The sequence below is a fragment of the Ziziphus jujuba genome, chromosome 3 (genome assembly GCF_031755915.1).
Source record: "Ziziphus jujuba cultivar Dongzao chromosome 3, ASM3175591v1".
NCBI lineage: Eukaryota > Viridiplantae > Streptophyta > Magnoliopsida > Rosales > Rhamnaceae > Ziziphus > Ziziphus jujuba.
Window position 1 is genome coordinate 15,234,606 of NC_083381.1, and position 20,405 is coordinate 15,255,010.

Here is a 20,405-nt window from a genome sequence, read left to right on the forward strand (position 1 = left end):
GGTAGTTTACATGGTATAGAACTATAGATGATAGAGTGGTGGTCTTAATAGTTGTTCTGTTGACCCTGTGATGTGATCCTGTGGTGGTCACGGGGTCTTTCTGCAAACATTTATCAGGTGCATTGAAATGAGCTCTTGTTTAAGATTTTTTCCTTCTATGATTTCTAGCCTTTCTAGCCTTGTTTGGTTCAGATGAAAGGCTCTCCACTAGAAGGGTATATACCTGTATGAACCGATCATATATTGTAACTTTGTGCAAGCTTTTTTCCTTCTATGATTTCTAGCCTTTCTAGCCTTGTTTGGTTCGGATGAAAGACTCTCCACCAGGAGGGTGTATATCTGTATGAGCCGATCATATATTGTAACTTTGGACTATGAAAGCTATTTGCCAAATAAATACAACTCCCTAGTAGAAAATTACTGTCTTTTTGCACATTGTAAAATTTTCTACTAGGGAGTTGTATTTATAGAAATTTTTTATTTACCTTTTTTCCGTGATTTTGTTGTTTGTCAGGACGAATTATTAAGCACAAGTTCAAACTGTAGAAACCATATCAGAAATTAACATGAGCTGAGACTCAATGGTTCTCTGCCTGTCATAAGCAAAACCAGTAAAAGCAATAACATAACAAAAATTTTATATAGAGAAACTAGAAATTACAAAATGCTTTACAAGAACAAATAACAAAACTGTAATTCCTATCTCTATACATATTCATAGTCCCTCATAACCTTTGGTTTTAATTTTCCTACAAAAACAATTTATCAATTAGAGTCTAAAGATGACGTCTCAAGATCAATCTTTAATCTTTCTATTGAATGCTCCACCTTTTTTATTTTCCACTTCATGCGAGTTAGTACAACAGATAAGCCAACATATATGTTTTTACTCAGAATATCTCTCACTTCCTTGTGTTGATAGCGGCAAACAGATTGAATACACTTTATATCTAAGATGGTAAAGTACTTGTCAAGATCAATAGGAGTTTCCAAAGCAAGTGCAGTATTTTTGGCAATGAGTTTTTGTACTCTTTCTGCATTCTCAATGGCAGATCTCAAAGGATTCAGAACAATATCCTACTTAAACCTTTTATCTTCATATTTGTTCATAGTTGCTTCATCATCCTCATTTGTCTTCTCTGGTTTGGTGTCCAGTTTTTCTTCAGACTCTTCCTTTTTACTATGGCCAGCACTCAAATTACAATCATGATCCCACAAAATCATGAACAAATTTCTTTATTTAAATTAGAATTCTTTTGAGGGAATTCTTCAACCATATTAGCAACAATAGGTGCAACCATGGTTTTAAGCTCATCCCTACTAATTCTGAAACTGCTACACATCAAAAATTGAAAGTATTCAACAGAGATGCCAAGCTTCTTCCTCTCTTCGTCAAAGTTCTTAAATCCTACCTCAGCATATACTTAAGCTTCTTCCTACTTTTAGAACCGAAATTTGAAATTGATCTTCAAAAGATATGGAAATTTAGAGAAAGCAGGTATCTACGACACCCTTTAGTTTGAGGGAGACAATGTATAATCATCAACAATCTTGCTCATGTTAGTTTTCTGTAAATTTTCCATATGGTATTGAAATATCATATTTTGGAAATTTTCCATTGGAAATTTATTACAGTTAGAACACGTCCTACTACTCCTGCTGTGAAAATCTTCCAAGCTTCTTTATCTTGTATTGCTTCCATACTTCTTGGAAAACTATAAATTTGATGCACCTCTTTGGATCACTAAAAAAGTGCTTAAAATAATTTACAATTCTCCCTCGCCATCCTCCACCATGTCCCAGTTTTCATATTCACACTCAAGAATGATGACTTTTTTCTGTGAATTACTAAAAACCCATGCATGAAACCACTACTACTGCTCCTTGAATATAGTTAAAGTAAACTACACTATTCTTCAATTCTTGAACCTAAATTCTTTGTTAGAAACCAAGAGATGTCATAAAATTGTTCAAGAATATGCCAATAAATCATTTTAAACAAAGTAGGAAAACAAAAAGTGCGCTGCAAAATAGTTTATAAAGTTCTTTGATATAGCCATACAAACAAAATCAACTTACAAAATATTAGGAAATCTGATAACAAACTCATTAACTCACTCAACATCAAGATTATACTTAGATCATGTACTGGTATAGTTGTTTCCATCAGAAACCTTATTGGAGAGGTATTTCCTCACATTTTTCGAGTGCCATAAGCTGTACAATATTACGATACTTGAGAAACTCCATCTTTTCTTCAATGGCAAAAGAAAAGAATAAGAGAAAAGCTAAAACTGAAGAAATTCCACTAATAAGGAATAAACCACGAAAGAAATCAAGTCTAAGAACATGAGGGTCATTTGCAGAATCGTCAGATGGACTTAATAAAGCTTCTTCGCTATAAGCTCTGGAACAGGTTTCTAGCACTGCTAACTCTCCTGCTTCCTTTAGTTTTTAGAGTTCCTTTGAAATGTCTTGGACCAAAGATGAACCTTTCTGAAAAGCCTGCAGATCAGGAGATAATAAAGAAAAAGAAAAGTTACGATCCAATATGTTATAAAATCTTTATTTTAGAACTGTAAAACGGTTTTTAAATGCATGAACAATCAAGTTAATAACAACGAAATTGATGCATATGTATGAGGATAAATATATTGAGTTCACTTCGTAACATATTAAGCTTTTGGGATAGTTGGTGTGTGTAAGGGGATAATTTGACCAAAAATGGACACCCTATATATGAAAGGGTGTGTGACGATATACTATTGTGTTTGCTACCTAATAGCTTAAATGCTTTTACAGTAGATGTAGTTCAGAGTTTAGACAATATAAGAGATTGAATTTTGGTTTCGTAAGTCACTTACATAGCCAAAACCATTCGTATTAGACATGGGCATAGTCTTCACCGTGTAATCACCAGGATACTTGGCAACAAATTTCTTGATGTATGGAACTTCATCAACTATAGCTGAAACACCACCATGTTTGCTACCTTTGGATAAAGCTTCTGCATATTCTTCAAGTGAGCTATATGGCTTAAATCCTTCAAAATTTAAACTAAAAATAGAAGCTTGAACCGGTGAATCCAATTGATATCCTAAATAATTTCCATTTGGATTAAATTGAATTTGTTGAACTGTCATCATTGAAGTTAATGTTGCAGTATAACTGTTAGTCAATATAAGCACTACGAACACCCACATAATCACTACAAACTTTGATAAGCTGTTTAATAACTTCTCACCTGCAATTTAAAACAGAACATCAGTTCCTCATCCAAAAAAATTAAAACTGAGAGAGCAATAGGGAGAGTATGGAGAGTGCTTTAGCATGAGCAAAAACGAGAACCGAAAAGGTGAACCATAACACTGTCCCAATTTGTTGGGATAATGAGCCTTGGAACTCTTGGCTGATCAGATGCTCAATTATCCACACCACAAAACCAGTCAAGGTAAATAATCCTGCTGTCGTTATCCAAAGATCTGCTGCAAGAGGCCTCAAGAAAATCCACAAGTTTCTTTTGCTGCTTTGGTTTGGCACCACCATAGCAATAGAACCTGAGTTGGTATGTGATATTGTAAAATCAACATATAAGGATCTCTCTCATGTGATAGATATATCGCCCACAGCACCATCAAAGTTCTAGTTTGTTCACATTTTCAACAGCAAAACAACAAACAAATCAATCAAATGAAATACTGATATGACTTTTATGGAAAAAAATTTCTTTAAATAAAAAAACTTACCCCAAGATAGACCTGATAAACAAGATCATTATATGTTCCTCCATATGGGATGAATTCTACTTCTATTGGATAAGGTAATTTTCTAATGGCAAGCATGAATGCCTCTATGCAGAAGCCACTGAACACTGTCAAATTTGTTTGAGGATCTTTAATCAAGTCTACAAATCCTTATTATGGCCTGGAACACCAATTCTCAGCTTCATTTTGCTCGTACTAATCATGGCTCGACCTCTTGGGCTAGTTAATATCCTCCAGGCCATATGATTGGCTCTTCATGACCATGAGCAGATGATATATGTCTTCTCCTAGTTGCTTCTTCTATGCTACAATTCCAAAATTCCACCCTTCTAGTTTTTCCATTACTTTTCACATTTATTACTTCAAATAAGTTAGAGGTTAGTTTTCCATTTATAAACTGAAAGTTACCACTTAAACCCAAAAATCTGCTTCTCAAAATCTCCTCCACAAGTAGTGAACCATTTTTTATGCCTGAAACGAGTTTATTATAATCCCTTGCCCTCTCAACTGCTTCTGCTAGAGCCCAAATTGAATCATATGCCCAAATGCCATAGACACTTAACTCAATGGAAAACTTCCTTCTGAGTCTTAAAGCCAAATTCTGATGATCTTTTGTTGGAGGAATATAAGACTTGAAACCTACTAAACCTTGCATGGAACCTATTACAAATGAGTCTACAAAACCCAAGAGGTTCATAGTAGATGCTGTCACAAAACAAGCATACCCTTCACTTATCGTTCCTAACCTTTTTGCATTGATGAGAAGTTTGGACACGGGAGCTTCTGACATATGCACGATGAACACCTTAGTTTGAAAGTCCTTAAGTTTGTAGAGCTCTTCAACAATATTATCATCTGTGTATGAGTCAAGAAATGGCAGACTCATATGTCACATTAATATCATTTTCATGAAATGAATCAACCATATATGGTATGATATCTCTCACGAAATCTGTGTCCTCGTAAATAAGTATGATATCCCCCCATTTGAAAGTATTAATCATGTCAGAAATATCTTTAAATTGACAACTTTCAACATCCTGTGTGCTCTGAATAAAGAAGGGATACTTATTAGATTGCAGATAAGAACTTGGTTCAGAAAGAGAAATTACAGGAACTTCTGCTTTGTCTCCTAACTCTGCCAAGAATTTTGCTTCCCTTCTAATTTTTGCCCCGATGATTGCCTCTACTTTGATGTTATCCAAGATATCAAAAGCTGCGTTTTTAATCAAAATCACTTTGGTTATTAGTTATTTATATTTTCAATTATCAAAAGCTGACAAAATAATAATAATAATAATAATAATAATAATAAGCAGATTAACCTTCATCAAGTTTTGTAATTTTGAAGATGATCAATGTGTTTTGACATACAGCAGAGTATTTGAATTCATAATTATTTATAGAGAAATAACCTCCAAGCAACATTACTAAGCCTATTTTGAACTTATTTTGTTCACGTTTTTGCACTTTATTTGCTATTATCAGGCTATAAACATATTTTATCCAATGTAGACTTAGCAATAATGCTTAGAAGATTAGAAAAAGTTTTAGAGTCAGGAACTGAATTTAATTGAGATGGGAAGGTTCTGTGAACCAGGATACTTGGAGAAAGAATTTTGACGAAGATGGTCTTAGCCTTTGAAGTCCCTACTACCAAAGATGACTAAGCGAATATTTTAAAAAAATAAATAAATAAATAAAGAAAAATTGACAATTTGTGAAGGAAACCAGGTAGCTAGTCAAAGTCATACCAGCAGACAAAGCATGGAGAGGTTCTCCTTTGGAATCTCTTGCATGAAGAAGTAATCTTGTGGTGTAGCTATTGTGTAACTGGTAGAAATCTGAAACTTCCATGGAAATGCAACTGTGAACAATCTTCCCCTCCTTTGATCCCATATCCAGAACCACCCCCACATGGACCTCATCCTCATGATGAGTAATATTATTAAAATCAACGGCAACACATTGACCGACAAGGCTAAGGAAAATTACAGTAAATAAAATGGCAATAATATTAGTAATTTTTTCCCAGTTTCTAGTCTCCATATTATAGAGTACTCTTAAATTTTCTACTTTCATCTTCCTTACATATATATATGGGCAAATTTCAAAACATATGTGTGCTATTGTTAAAGTCATTATTTTTTGGAATAATGATCCAGAATCAAATCGTCTCACCCTCCAATATCAAGAAAAAGAAAATATTAAATATCCTAGCTTTGTCAAAGGAATTGATGACGCAGTATTATTTCAAAAAATGCCGTGCTTATTTTCCAAGGAAGCAATAATTGAGTTTTGAGAAATTTTTCTCATTTTCTTCCACTCATAGTCAACGACCAGTGTTATGACTAATAATATAGTTTTGAGAAATTTTTTCTCTTTTTCTTCCACTTATAGTCAACAACTATCTTACTAAACCCGTCAACCGGATTGTGACTAATAATGTGAGAGCTTTTAATCGTTGAAAACATAAAACATAGCGTTTAGTTTTTTTTGCTTTTACTTTTTTATTTTTTTATTTTTTTTAATCTTTTTATAATTTTGAGGTAGCATATATGTTTTGTTGACTTCTGTGTGGAAATAGCATATTGACTTGCTGAGTAAGAAAGACCTTAGGAATTTGGAGTTTGGATAGTGTATTTGCTTGACTCGCTGTATATAGAAGAGGTTAGAAACAGTATAATAGCCACAGCACACTCGTTTAGATCTATACACCAGAATGGACTGTAAGTACACAATTGGACTCCCTGTAATATGATGAATATTATTAGATTGGATAGGATAGTAACAAAAGTTGGACTCGATTAGAAAATATAAGGTTTATTTATTTATTTTAAATAATTTGCGATATAAATTTATTATAAATTATTTAAAATAAAATTAATTCTGATTTAACCAAAGTCACAGTGCAATTTTCGTAAATTTTCCAACCAATCAACACTGGTCAATGCCGGCTAATGGTGGGTTGGCCAATAAATGGTTAGTCAACGCCAATCAAACGAACGATGGGTTAACACCGGTTAATTGTTTGATATGAAATAGTCCCTTTTTTTTTTTTTTTAACAATTCATCTAATTATAAACTATTTAAATTCTTCATTTTTATTATTCGAACTTGTATTTTCATGGACATAAATAGAGATGTGTAAGAAATAGTCCTATCTAAATCAATGTTTTCCAATGAAATTAATTAATTCATTGAATTAAAAATAAAAAGTATAGGGTAAGAGGTTGGACTATTTATTATCCTGTCAAATGTGAAAAAAATTAGCACTAAGCATGGTAGTGGACTAAATTTACCACTGTCCAGTTCAGTGTAATTAAAGCGTGACAATCCAAACTGACCTTAACTATTTTAATTTGTCATGGTTAGGTGGGGTTTGGGGTAGAATTTATATAAGTACTCAGATCTAAAAAGCCGGACCAAACTTAAGGACTTTGACTTAAGATAATCAGTTAAATCTAGTTCAATCCTGCATATTAGAAAAACCTTAAGCCATTGGTGAAATATTTATTGTTGATGACAGAGTTTGGTATTTTTCATATTTCTGAAACAAAATTTTTGAGAAGTTTTTTTTAGTCAACTTATTTAAAATTCTTTTATGGAAGGAAAATCTCTTGTAAATATCAGAAGAAGATGTTAGAATGTTTATAATATTTCTCTCGTGAGGGACATTCTATTTTAAATTTATTTGGATAGACGTTGTCCGAAATAATTTGTCCTAGATGAGAAAAAAATCTTCTATAATATATATATATCTACATCTTAGGAAGAATATATTTTGGCAAGCCACTTTCCACTAATACTTGTTTTGTAGATGTAGTACCTTTACAGCTTAGGGGTGCAGAGAGGAAACATGATCAACAATTTGTCAAATGATTGGAATCTCGGAAAATGTTTTGGTAAGGAGCTTTAATACATAATCCAAAACTGCAAAATAAGATTATGGCTCTCATGCACCTTTAATCTGAATTAGGAAATAAAAAATAAAAAAAAAAGAGGAAAAAAAAAAAGCCAGAAAGACTCATAAAGGCAAAAAAGCTTATAAATGTTTGCCGAAGAGCTTTGTTGAATGGAATTATATCTTTCCTTATATATATATATATATATATATATGTATATGTAACCATTAAGAACACTACTCTGTCATCTAAACCACGTCAACTACCAAGACCAAGAGCATAGTTCAGTTACTAAAGTAAAATTCAAAGTCACTAAATTTACAGAGTTTTTGCATATTCTGAACAGTTTTTTCTCACGATTTATATAGCATTACTAGTGTTTTTGCAGATTCTGAACTGGGTTTTTGGTTTAGGTACGCAGTTGACATGGTATAGAACTATTAATGATAAAGTGGTGGTTTTAATAGCTGTTCTTTTGCATTCACAGGGTCTTCTTGCAAATATCTATTAGGTGCATTCAAATGAGCTCTTGTGCAGCTTTTTTGAAACTATGGTTTTAAGCCTTTTTGGCCTTTTCTAGTTCAAATGAAAAGCTTAACAATAGGGGGGGTATATACCTGTATGAGCCAATCATATATTGTAACTTTGAACTATGAAAGTTGTTTGCCAAATAAATACAACTCCTTATTTAGAATATTACAAGTCTTTTTACTCATTGTGTGGCTTTCGCTCCTTATCATCAATTTATATGAAGTTTTCATTTAACTCTTTTTTATAATCTTTTTCGCTAATTGAGACAAATCATCAAGCTCACAAGTCCAAGAGCTAAGACTTGATGATTCTCAGTTCGCCATAAGCAAAACCCAGTAAAAGCAATGCCATAACAAAAATTTATTTAGAGATGCTAGAAATTACAAAATATTTGACAATAGCAAATAACAAAACTGTAATTCCTTTCGTCCTCATAACCTTCTGGTTTTAATTTTCCAACAATAAGAGTTATCAATCACAATCTGAAGATGTTACATCCCAAAGTTAAAATTTTAATCTTTCCATTGAATGCTACACCTCTTTTCTTTTCCGTTTCGTGCTAGTTAGGGCAAAAGATAAGCCAACAGTTTTTATGCTCAGAATATCTCTCACATCCTTGTGCTGATCGCCATAAACGGATTGAGTACACTTTAGATCTAACATGGTAAATTACTTGTCAAGATCAATAGGAGTTTCCCAACCAAGTGCAGTACTTTCAGCGATGAGGTTTTGTAGTCCTTTCTGCATTCTCAATGGCAAATCTCAGAGGATTCAGAAAGATATCCAATTTAAAACTTTTATCTTCATATCTGTTTAGTGCTGCTTCTTCATCTTCATTTCTCTTATATGGTTTGGTAGTCATTTCTTCCAGTAGAATTCTCAGTATTCACCAAAGATATTTCCTCAGTTTTTTTTTTTTTTTTTTTTTTTTTTTTGACTTTTGAACGGTAGCTAATAAATACCCACTAGAGATATTTTCAGTTTGTCCAATGGTGATTTTCCACCTTTTTCTGCTTTCCTCTGCTTCTGCTTCTTCTCACCTTTCTTCTTTTTCTCTTTTCGTTTTCCTTTGTACCATGGCCACTCAAATTAGGATCATGTTCTGGAACATACCTACAGAATCCCACAACAATAGGTCAACCATAGTTTCCAGCTCATCCCTACTAATTCTAAAACTGCTACACATCAGAAATTGAAATTGTTCAGAGGAGATGCCAAGCTGCTTTCTCTCTTTATCAAAGTGCTTAAATGCATCCTCAGCATAATCACCACATTGGAATAAATTACTAGTCTCCTCAAATTCGACCTTACCCTGATCATCAAAACCCTGATTGTCTCTTTTCCTCTTATCCCTTCCCAAAACCTAGATATCATCTTGCTCACCAAAGAGACCGCAACTATAAGTCTGTCCTCCATTGCTTTCTATTTTACCAAAACAGAACAGCTTTCGAAAATGCTTTGATTTATAATTTTATTAGCTTGCTTTTTTTTTTTTTGGGTGGTATTGGTTCTTAGAATGTTTCATTTCCCCTTTTTTTTATCATTAACCAAACTTTGAAAATGTTACGCAATTGCCTTGAAAAAAATAATAATAAAGAGAAAGAAAATGTATTGCTTTTGAATTACTTAATTTTGTGTCCATTTTTTTCTAGTTTTGTAGCAAAATCCAATGTCTTTTCCGGATTTAAAAAAAAAAAAAATTACTCAACCTTAATAGACATAGACCCAAAAAAAAAAAAAAAAGAATCTTGGACTGGGATAGATAGTTGTTTAGCGCACTCTGCCCTGTAGTTTCTCTTTCTGAGCCCACTTTTTCTCTGCCCTCTGACAGATGTCCCTTCTTTGATCAGATCTCACAGGATGTAGACACTTGTCAATTTAAGGGTACTTATACCTTAGCCACTTAATGGTAGGATTCCATAGTTGTTTACGAGAACTCAGGGCAGAGATATTTGTTAACATAATAATAATAATACTAATTTGTAATTTGGTAAAGTCGGTTGAGTGGTGAAGATTCAAGAAATTACACTTATGTTGCAATTAATGTTGCAATTGATGATAGCAATTAATGAAAGGGGGTCAAAATTGTTTCCTAAAACCATAACAAGTTGCCACATGTAAGCTAGCTTTATATGTATTGATTAGATAATTGATAGATTGACATGTGTTTTTATGAGTTATATTTTCACTTGTATAGAAAAGAAAACAGCAAAGCATGCATATGGCGGTAGTTACTGTGGAATTGCCTCTTTTACCTTATACAGAGTTGTATTCTTGTTTTGTATTAATTTTGGAGAAATAAAGAAATTATAACGTGCATTCCTTCTGTATTTTTTAGTTCTTCTCTTCCTTCAATTTTAATTAGTCTCGGCCACCCTCTTTTTTTTTTATCAAATAAGTATTTTTTCAATCTCCTCAAATTTAAGCCTTCATTTTAAACACTTTTTCATATAATATCCAACAAATTTAGTATCAGAGCCTCGTTCTTGCTCCTTTTATAAAATATCCATGGTAGCCAATAACCAATCAACCTTTAATTATGCCCAAAGTCTAATTCCCATCTTTATCGGTAAGAATTATGATTTTTGGTGTATCCAAATGAAAATCCTTTTTATCTCACAAGATTTGTGGGATATAATTGAAGAAGGCTATAATGAGCCTGCAAGTCCCGAGCAATTGCAGTCGTGAACGGAAGCAGCAAAGAAGGAGTACAAGCAAAACATCCAAAGAGATGCACGAGCATTACTTTTCATTCAACAAGGGTAAGTAAAAGCATCTTCCCTAGAATATCAAATGCAACAAAATTTAGAGCTGCATGGGAAATTCTAAAACAACAATTTGGAGGCCATGAAAAGGTAATCTCCATTAAACTTCAAACTCTTTGGAGAGAATTCGATAATTTAGCAATGAAAGAAAACAAAAATATCCAAGACTTTTCTTCTAGAGTTTCTAGAATTATTAACCAAATTAGAAGTTGTGGAGATACCATTGTTGATCAAAAAATTGTAGAAAAAATATTAAGATGTTTACCAACAAAATTCGAGCATATTGTTGCAGCTATAGAAGAATCCAAAGATTTAAAAGCATACTCTTTGGATCAACTTTTGGCTCTCTCGAAGCAGATGAAAAAAGAATGAGCAGGTTTTCTAACCAACCCATGGAGCAAGCATTCAAATCAAATTGCAACATCACAAAAAGGAATTCTGTGACAGCCCAGCCCAGATCACCCGCATGTAGATATTGTCCGCTTTGGGCCTGGGGAATCCTCTTCCAACCAGCCCTCACAGGTTTAAAACACGTCTACAAGGGAAATGTATCCACATGCTTATAAGTCATACTTCGTTCCCCTTTCTAACCGATATGGGACTTCACAAATTCGACAACTCAACAAGCAACTCAACAAGAAGAGGAGGTTCCTTCAAAAGAGGACGTGGTAATCAAGGCCGAGGCAAGGGAGGAAGAAACAATTATGAGCAAAAAAGTTTCCCTGATAATTCTAAGCCTTATTGCATTATTTGCAAAAAAACCTGGGCATCAATCAAAAGATTGTCGTTTTAAATGCAAAAAGTGTAAAATTTCTAATTATTCACAAAGAGATTGTTGGTATAAAGACATGCAAGAAATGAATGAAGTTAATTATTCTGAAAAGGTTGAAGATAGTCAAGTATTTTATTCATGTATGTTTGTTAAACAAGAATCAAAATATACATGGTTTTTGGATAGTGGATGCAATAGTCATATGACAGGTGATCCACAACTCTTTGTGAAGATGAATAAAAACTTTCTATCTGAAGTAAAGCTTGGAGATGGAAAGTCACATGAAGTCAAAGGAAAAGGAGTAATAGCAGTAAACTTTAAAGGATGTAACTCTAAACTCATCCATGATGTGCTTTATGTTCCTGGCTTAACATCAAATCTCTTAAGTGTTAGCCAGTTACTTTGAAAAAATTATTCTGTAATTTTTGATGGAGAAGAAAGCACAATTATCGATAAAAAAAAAACATCATGGTGGCAGAAATAAAAATGAATCAAAATAATGGTTTTTCCCTTATTATGCCACATGATGAAAAATTAGCTTTTCAAAGTCAAAAATTGGAGGAGGCATACTTATGGCATTTAAGATATGGGTATTTAAATTATAATGGCCTAAAGTTATTAAAAGATAAAAATATGGTTTTAGACCTACCTCTTATTGTCCACATAGATAGAGTCAGTGAAGGATGCATATATGAAAATATGCATAGATTGCCATTTCTCAAAAATACTTGGAGAGCAAAGGTACCATTAGAATTGGTCCATTCTGATATTTTTGGACCAACTTGAACTTCATCGCTGAATACAAGAAGATATTTCCTTCTGTTTGTTGATGATTATACTCGAATGATGTGGGTATATTTTCTAAAAGAAAAGCCAGAAGCTTTTTTGGTATTCCAACAATTCAAGGCGCTTGCAGAAAAGCAAGTCGGAAAGCAGCTGAAGACATTTCGAACAAATCGTGGAGCAGAATTCATGTCTAAATCATTTATAGAGTACTGCAAGGAAAATGGAGTTCAAAGACAGCTCACAATTCGACATACCCCGTAGCAAAATGGTGTAGCTGAGCAAAAAAAATAGAACAATTGCAGAAATGGCCAGAACTATGCTAAAGGAGAAAGGCCTTCCAAATGACTACTGGGCAGAAGCTGTCAACACTGCCGTATACATTTTGAATAGATCTCCAACAAAAGCAATCCTAAACAAGACTCCATATGAAGCATTGCACAAACAAAAGCCTCAAGTACAAATTTTAAAAGTATTTGGATGCGTAGCTTACGCACATGTCACCTCACAATACAGAGAAAAATTTGATGAAAAAGGAGAAAAATATATATTCCTTGGATACAACAATGAGTCAAAAGGTTACCGGCTGTACAATCTAAAAACAACTAAGCTAATAATTTCTAGAGATGTTATCTTTGATGAATCTGCAGCATGAAATTGGGAAAACACTCCCAAAACAGAAGCAAAAATATTTGAAGAAGTCGACAAGAATCTCCAAGCCCAGTCCAAAGAATGGATATATCTTCAGATGATGAATCAGCACTAACAAAGGTACGCTAACTCGTAGATATTTATGAATCTACTAATATGGCATTTTTGCATGTGAGCATCAAAATTTTGAAAAAGCAATAAAAGAAGATATTTGGATTAAAGCAATGGATGAAGAAATTGCAACAATTGAAAAAAATGATACGTGGGAAGTGGTGGATCTACCTGAAGGAAAAGATGTTATTGGACTCAAATGGATTTATAAAACCAAATACAAAGAAGATGGAACAATTCAGAAGCACAACGCATAGCTAGTCGCCAAAGGCTATTCGCAATAGCTAGGAATCGACTTCAATGAGACATTCACACTAGTTGTTGGAATGGAAACTGTTAGAACAGCTTTCACATTATTGCTCAAATGGAGGTACCTGTTTATCAACTGGACATCAAATTAGCATTCCTTAATAGAGAACTCAAAGAGGAAGTATATGTAGAATAATGTAACACCCCGTCCCGAACCATGTCAGAATTTTTGCACGTTGACCGAGGTTAACTGTTGACTGTTGACTTTGACCATTGACCGAAGGGGTCAAAAGTTGACTTTTTGTTCCGGTTGGAATTCTAAGTTGACTGAGGTACCGTTACGAAGTACACGTTGGCACGAGTTCGTAGACTAGTACACGTTGAAAACGGAGCTACGGTTTGAAAGTTATGAGCAAAACAAGTTGAGGTCCCAACTGTCCAAAGGGTGCCGAAGTTGACTTTTTATTCATGCAAAGTTGAGCTTTGAGTCATGCATGGTTGTGAAGTACTTGTCGATACGAGTCCGTAAACTAGCGGCACGTCCAATTTGGACATGTGGTTTGAAAGTTATGGACCTGTAGAGTTTTTCAAATACTGTATTATTTTAATATTATTTTTAAACGCGTAACAATGTACCACGTGTGACTTAATGAAGGTGACCATGTGTCACCATGTTGAGAAGCCACATGTCAACCATGCTTATTACCAAATTATTTATTGTTATTTTATATAATAATATTATTTTTTAATATTATTTAATCATTTAATTTTATTTTCTTTTTATTTTCTTTCTCTTTCTTTTTCTTTTCTTTTTTTTTTCTTTTCCCCCACGTGGGAAAAAAAGGCCACGGGGGCCATTCTTCTTCTTCTTCTTTCTTCTTCTTCTTCCTTCTCCTTCTTCCTTTCCTTTCCTTTTTCCCTTTCGGCCTCACCGTGTTTTTCTTTCTCCGGCCACCCATTGCCTACACGCGCTGGCCAGTGATGAGCGGAGGGAGGAGGCGAGCTCGGCCGTCAATTTTCACGGTCACCGGCCGCCGGACGCTCCCCGATCGGGCCGGAGAAGCTGCCGGCTGGAAAAATTTCTCTCTCCTCTTTTCTTGTGTTTTCTGGCCAGCCCAGTCCAAATTAAACCTCCTCTCCCCCTAGTTTGGGTCCTCTGAGTCCAAATATAGCCTCCAATCTCCAAAATTCGAAGCGGGTTGCGAGATACGAGGAATTGAATCCCGGTTGAAACTTTCTGGCCAAATTCCGGCCACCTCCGGCGGAATTGGGGTCGATGGAGACCGGTAATGCGATCTTCGTTCCACGAGCTTTGATTCTGTATATTATTTGACCATTTTGGTTAACGTTTGTGTTTGACCCCCCAGGTACCAGGTATTATTTACTCGAATAAAATATTATTTTATTTGACTGTGTGTGAATTGTGTTCTAGGAGCACAGGTGAGTCGTGGAATTGATCCCATGGAGGATCATGGTTTAATTGCGTGCTCCAGGTGAGGGACCCACCTTCAAATTAATTTCGGGAATTAAATTTGTGATTATTATGTGTGATTTGAATATTTGGAATTTAAATTCTATGTGCCAAATATTTAATTGATTTATTGTGGAATTATTGGTGAATTTATTTTGATTAAAGAAAATATGCATTATATAAATTTATGCAAATGTGAAAATTATTTTATGGTATTGAGGATTGCGAAATTCTTGTGGTTTTAACATTAAATTGGGCATGATTTGATTTTCAAATATTTCAAGGAAAATATTTGTTTATGTTGGTGACTTCAATTTTTATAAAGTATGCCCATGGGATATTATGTGATTTAATTATTATCTTTCAAGAATTATTTATGCTATTGGAAAAATTGGAATATTTAAATTGGTGGATTTGGGAGTTGGTGGAGTTGAATTTTCATGGAATTTATGATGTTGATTATAAAGAAATTGTGGAGAATTTTCGGGTTCAATTGGATGGACTAAAACCGTTATGTTATGGAAAATTTGAGATTTTGATATAAATTAAATATGTGGATTTTATGATTTTTAGATGCACCGTGCACATACTGGTGTTCTGTTTATATGTGATATGATTAGTGTGCACACGGATGTGATTAGCGCGCAGGTGGGTGTGAGTAGCGCGCAGGTGATTTTATGAGGTTGTCCTGTGGTTGCCATCGGATGAGGGTAGGCCGCCCCTCCATGGCCGGGACACCAGTTAGCAGCGGCGCGGTGGGACGCCACGCGACCGTATGCCGGTTTCTTTCTATAACCTCCTGTCTGGCGGTACCTTGGGACGCTAGGTACTGTTGGCGCCACTGGTATATAGTGGGTGCATCAAGTGATTTCAGAATTGGGATTTTAAAATAAATATTTTGAAACTGTATTGGAATTAAAAATATAATTATTACCGTTTCTGGTATTTATTTGATGTCTTGGTTTTCGGGGAATACGAATAAAGGGTTTTGTGAAAAGGTTTTAAAAGGGGAACTTTTCCAACTGAGAGAATTGTAAGGGTTTTGAGAGAAATTATTATTTCCAAGTAATTATTATTTATCTACTTTATTACCGTGGTATTATATTGTATAGTAGATAGGGTCACTCACTGAGATGATTAGCATCTCATATTTTTAAATTCCGTTCCTCTAGGTACCAGGTTGTCGGTGTTCATCCGGAGCGGACTTGATCTTCATCATTGTCTTAGTTCGTGAAGTACCCTGTTCTTCCTTTATTGCAGTTGTAATACTTCTTTCACTCTTGTTGTATTCTATACTTAGTAGTACTTCATGAAACTCTGTATGCTGTATGGGACACTTATGTATTTATTATGCACTGGATTACTGTTATTTATTTTTGGAGTGCTGAAAATTGTGGAATCAACTTGTCGTATTGCTGCCGGATTTTCCATAGGAGGGTCCGGTAGGGTTTTCCTGGGATCATGGCTTGTCTAGATTTCCGGAGAAGGAATTCTGGACGGGTCCTGACAATAACCTTTGGGTTACATCATCAAAGGAAAAGAAAACAAAGTCTTATGATTAAAGAAGGCATTATATGGATTAAAGCAAGCATCACGAGCTTGGAATAGCAAAATTGATTCATACTTCAGACAAAATGGATTTCAATGGAGTCTAAGTGAGCCCTCTTTATATGTCAAAAAAGAAGGTATTTAAGATATTCTCATTATCTGCTTGTATGTTGATGATTTGATTTATAGTGGTACTAATCCAAAAATGGTAGAAGAATTCAAAAAAGCAATGATGAAAAAATATGAGATGACAGATCTTGGCCTAATGAAATATTTTCTTGGCATCCAAGTTCAACAAGCAAAAGGAGAAATATTTATTTCTCAAGAAAAATATTTAAATGATCTTCTCAAATGGTTTCACATGGACAACTGTAAATCGGTGTCTACACCAATGGTGTTAAATGAGAAGTTGCGTAAGGATGATTGTGCAGAAAAAACTAATGCAACAAATTACAGAAGCTTAGTTGGATGCCTCATTTATCTAACAAATACCAAACCAGATATTGTCTTTGCTGTTAGTTATGTTTCTAGATTCATGCACGAGCCAAGTAAAAATCACCACACTTCAGCAAAGAGAATCCTTCGCTATCTACAGGGTACTAGAAAGCTTGGAATTAAGTATGCCAAAGAAGCAGATAACAAGCTCATCGGATATACAGACAGTGATTGGGTAGGCTCCGTAGATGACCGCAAAAGTACCTCAGGATATTTATTTTGCTTAGGTACAAAACCAATTTCTTGGTCATCAAAGAAGCAATGGACCGTGGTATTATCTTCGGCAGAAGCAAAATATATATTTGTTACAGATGCAGCAAGTGAAGCAGTATGGCTTAGAAGACTTTTATCAGATATGCAACATAAAGAAACTGGTCCAACAATTATCATATGCGATAATATGTCAGCAATAACAATGATAAAAAATCCAGTGTTTCACAGCAGGTCAAAGCACATAGAAATTCGACATCACTTCATCAGATATTTGGTTGAAGAAGATGAAATTAAACTTGAATTTATCAACACATTTGAGCAACTGGCAGATATTTTTACAAAACCAACAACAACAGAAAAGCTAAAAGACTTTAAGAGCTTTGCCAAAATTACAAATTAAGAGGGGGTGTTAAAAATAATAATAATAATAATAATAATAATTTGTAATTTGGCCAAGTCGATTGAGTGGTGAAGATTTAAGAAATTACACTTATGTTGTAATTAATGTTGCGATTGATGATAGCAATTAATGAAAGGGAGTCAAAATGTTTACTAAAGCCATAGCAAGTTGCCACATGTAAGCTAGCTTTATATGTATTGATTAGATAATTGATAGATTGACATGTTTCCTCATGAGTTGTATTTTTACTTGTATAGAAAAGAAAACGGCAAAGCATGCATATGGCAGTAGTTACTTTAGAACTACCTTTTCTAGCTTATATATAGGGTGGTACTCTTGTTTTTTATTAATTTTGGAGAAATAAAGAAATTATACCGTGCATTCCTTCTGTAGTTTAGCTCTTCTCTTCCTTCAATTTTAATTAGTCTCGGCCATCCGTTTTTCTTTTACCAAACAAGTATTTTTTCAATCTCCTCAAATTTAAACCTTCATTTTAAACACTTTTTCATATAATATCCAACAATATTCTAGTACTATATATGCTTGGCTCCTTCCATATAAACTATTATTTTACATTTTCACAATCAAGAAATAATAATTTTTCTTTTTTCTATAAATATTGTTGAAAAATCATGCTTGAATCATTAGTAAGACTGTAACACCCCGTACCAAAGTACATAAGAAATTTCTTTCACGTTGATCGAGGTTGATCGGGTTTGACTGTCGTTGACAGAGAAGGATCAAAATTTGACTTTTTGATCTGGATGGAATTTCTCTTTGACCGAGGTACCTTTGCAAAGTATGCATCAACTCGAGTCCAAGACTAGTAGTACATCGAAAATGGAGCTACAGTTTGAAAGATACGAGCAAAACAAGTTAAGGTCCGAACTGTCCAAGGGGTGCCATAGTTGACTTTTTGTTTATGCAAAGTTGAGCTTTGACTCATGCATGGTTGTGAAGTACTCATCGATACGAGTTCATAGACTAGTGGCACGCCCGAAACGGATATGTGGTTTAAAAGTTATGGACTTGCAAATTTTTTTTAAATACTATATTATTTTAATATTATTTTATTAATTTCTTTTCCTTTTCTTTTTTTCTTTTTCTTTTTCTTTTTCCTTTATTTTTTTCTTTCTTTCGGGCACGTGAAGAAAAAAGGGGGGAAAAGGGGAAATACTATTCATCATCCCCTCCCTTTCCCCCTCTCTCTCTCTCTCCCCGTCTCCCTCTCCCTCTCGGGCCTTCCCGTTTCTGTTTTCTTCGGCCATCAAAATAAGGCACATGCCTGCCAGCATGACAGCCCATGGTTGGGCAACTTTGGCAGCCAAGTTTATGGCCAAATGGCTTGCGGACGCGCGGGGATCGGCGGCCGGCGGTTCTCCAGTCGGCCCTTTTTCGACTATTCTTGGCCATGAGACTGGTCCTTCTCCCTAGATTTCAACCCCCTAGTTCCAAAAATAACCTCCATTTGTCTAAATTTCGAGCCATTTATGAGATAGAAGAGGGGGAAGTTCGGCCGAAACTTTCTGTCCACTTTTCGGCCACCTTCGGTCGAGTTGAGTCCAACGGAGATCGGTAACGTATTTCTCGTCCCCTTAGCTTTTCGTTGATACCTTATGTATGAATTTTGGACATCGTTTGTGTTAAACCCCCGGGTATCGGGTATTATTTATCCGAATAAAATATTAATTTATTTGACTCTTTGTAATATTGTTATTCTAGGAGCACGTTTGAGTCGTAGAATTGATCTTATGGAAGATGTTGGTTGGATTGTGTGCTCAAGGTGAATGACCCACCTTCAATATTATTTTCGGGTGTTAAATTATATTTATTTTGTGATAATTAAATGTTTGGATTTAATATTTTATGTGTTAAATATTTAGTAAAATTATATTTGGAATTTTGATTGAATTGTTGTTGAGTTTAATTGTGAATTTATTTATGTTTTATAAAAATGTATTTATATATCGATGAATTGTGGAATTTAAATATATTTTGAATTTTGAGGAATTGAAGGATTATTTATTTTAAATTATTGTTAATTTCATTGATGGATTTGCAGTTGATAGAATTTATGCGATGAATTTATGGTGATAATTTATAAATGAATTGTGAAAAATTTACAGGTTTAATTGGATAGAATAAACCTGGTGGTATTTATGAGATTTTGAGATTTGAAAAAAAAAAAAAATATATATATATATATATATTGATTTTATGATTTTTAGATGCGTCATACACGTACTGGTGTTCTATATACATGGATATGATTAGTGCACAGGTGGATGTGGTTAGTGCGCAGGTGGGTGTGAGTAGCGCATAGGTGATTTATGGGGTTGTCTAGTGGTTGCCATCGAACGAGGGTAGGCCGCCCTTCCATGGCTGGTACGTTTGTTTGTAGCGGCGTGGTGGGACACCATACGACCATATGCCAATTTGTCTCTTTAACCTCATGTCTGGTGGTGCTTGAGATGCTAGGTACCGTTGGAGTCACTGGTATATAGTAGGTGCATCAAATGGTTTTCACGACGTGATTTTAATCATAAAATATTTTAAATAAAATAAAATGTTTTTAATAGTGTTTTATAAATTAAATTGTTTTGGTAATCTAAATTGAGTTCTATTATTAATTATTTGGTTTATTTATTTATTTAAATATTTTTTGAATCTTTTTTGTTAATGTAAATTTTATTGTGTTTCCGTATTAATTGTTTACAATACTTTATTCCTAATTTAATATTTGTCAT

General features: G+C 34.2%; 1 protein-coding gene across 1 annotated transcript; it reads right to left on the reverse strand.

The window, feature by feature from the left end:
- Positions 1-2,175: 2,175 nt before the first annotated feature.
- LOC107422409 (glutamate receptor 1.2-like) lies at positions 2,176-9,616 on the reverse strand. Its single transcript, XM_060815357.1, has 10 exons — positions 9,507-9,616; positions 9,241-9,313; positions 8,874-8,941; positions 5,519-5,745; positions 4,795-4,980; positions 4,173-4,619; positions 3,747-3,871; positions 3,349-3,409; positions 2,865-3,244; positions 2,176-2,445 (listed from the first exon to the last, which is right to left on the reverse strand). Exons 1-10 carry the CDS (start codon positions 9,614-9,616, stop codon positions 2,176-2,178), a joined length of 1,947 nt encoding a protein of 648 aa, XP_060671340.1.
- Positions 9,617-20,405: the final 10,789 nt, after the last annotated feature.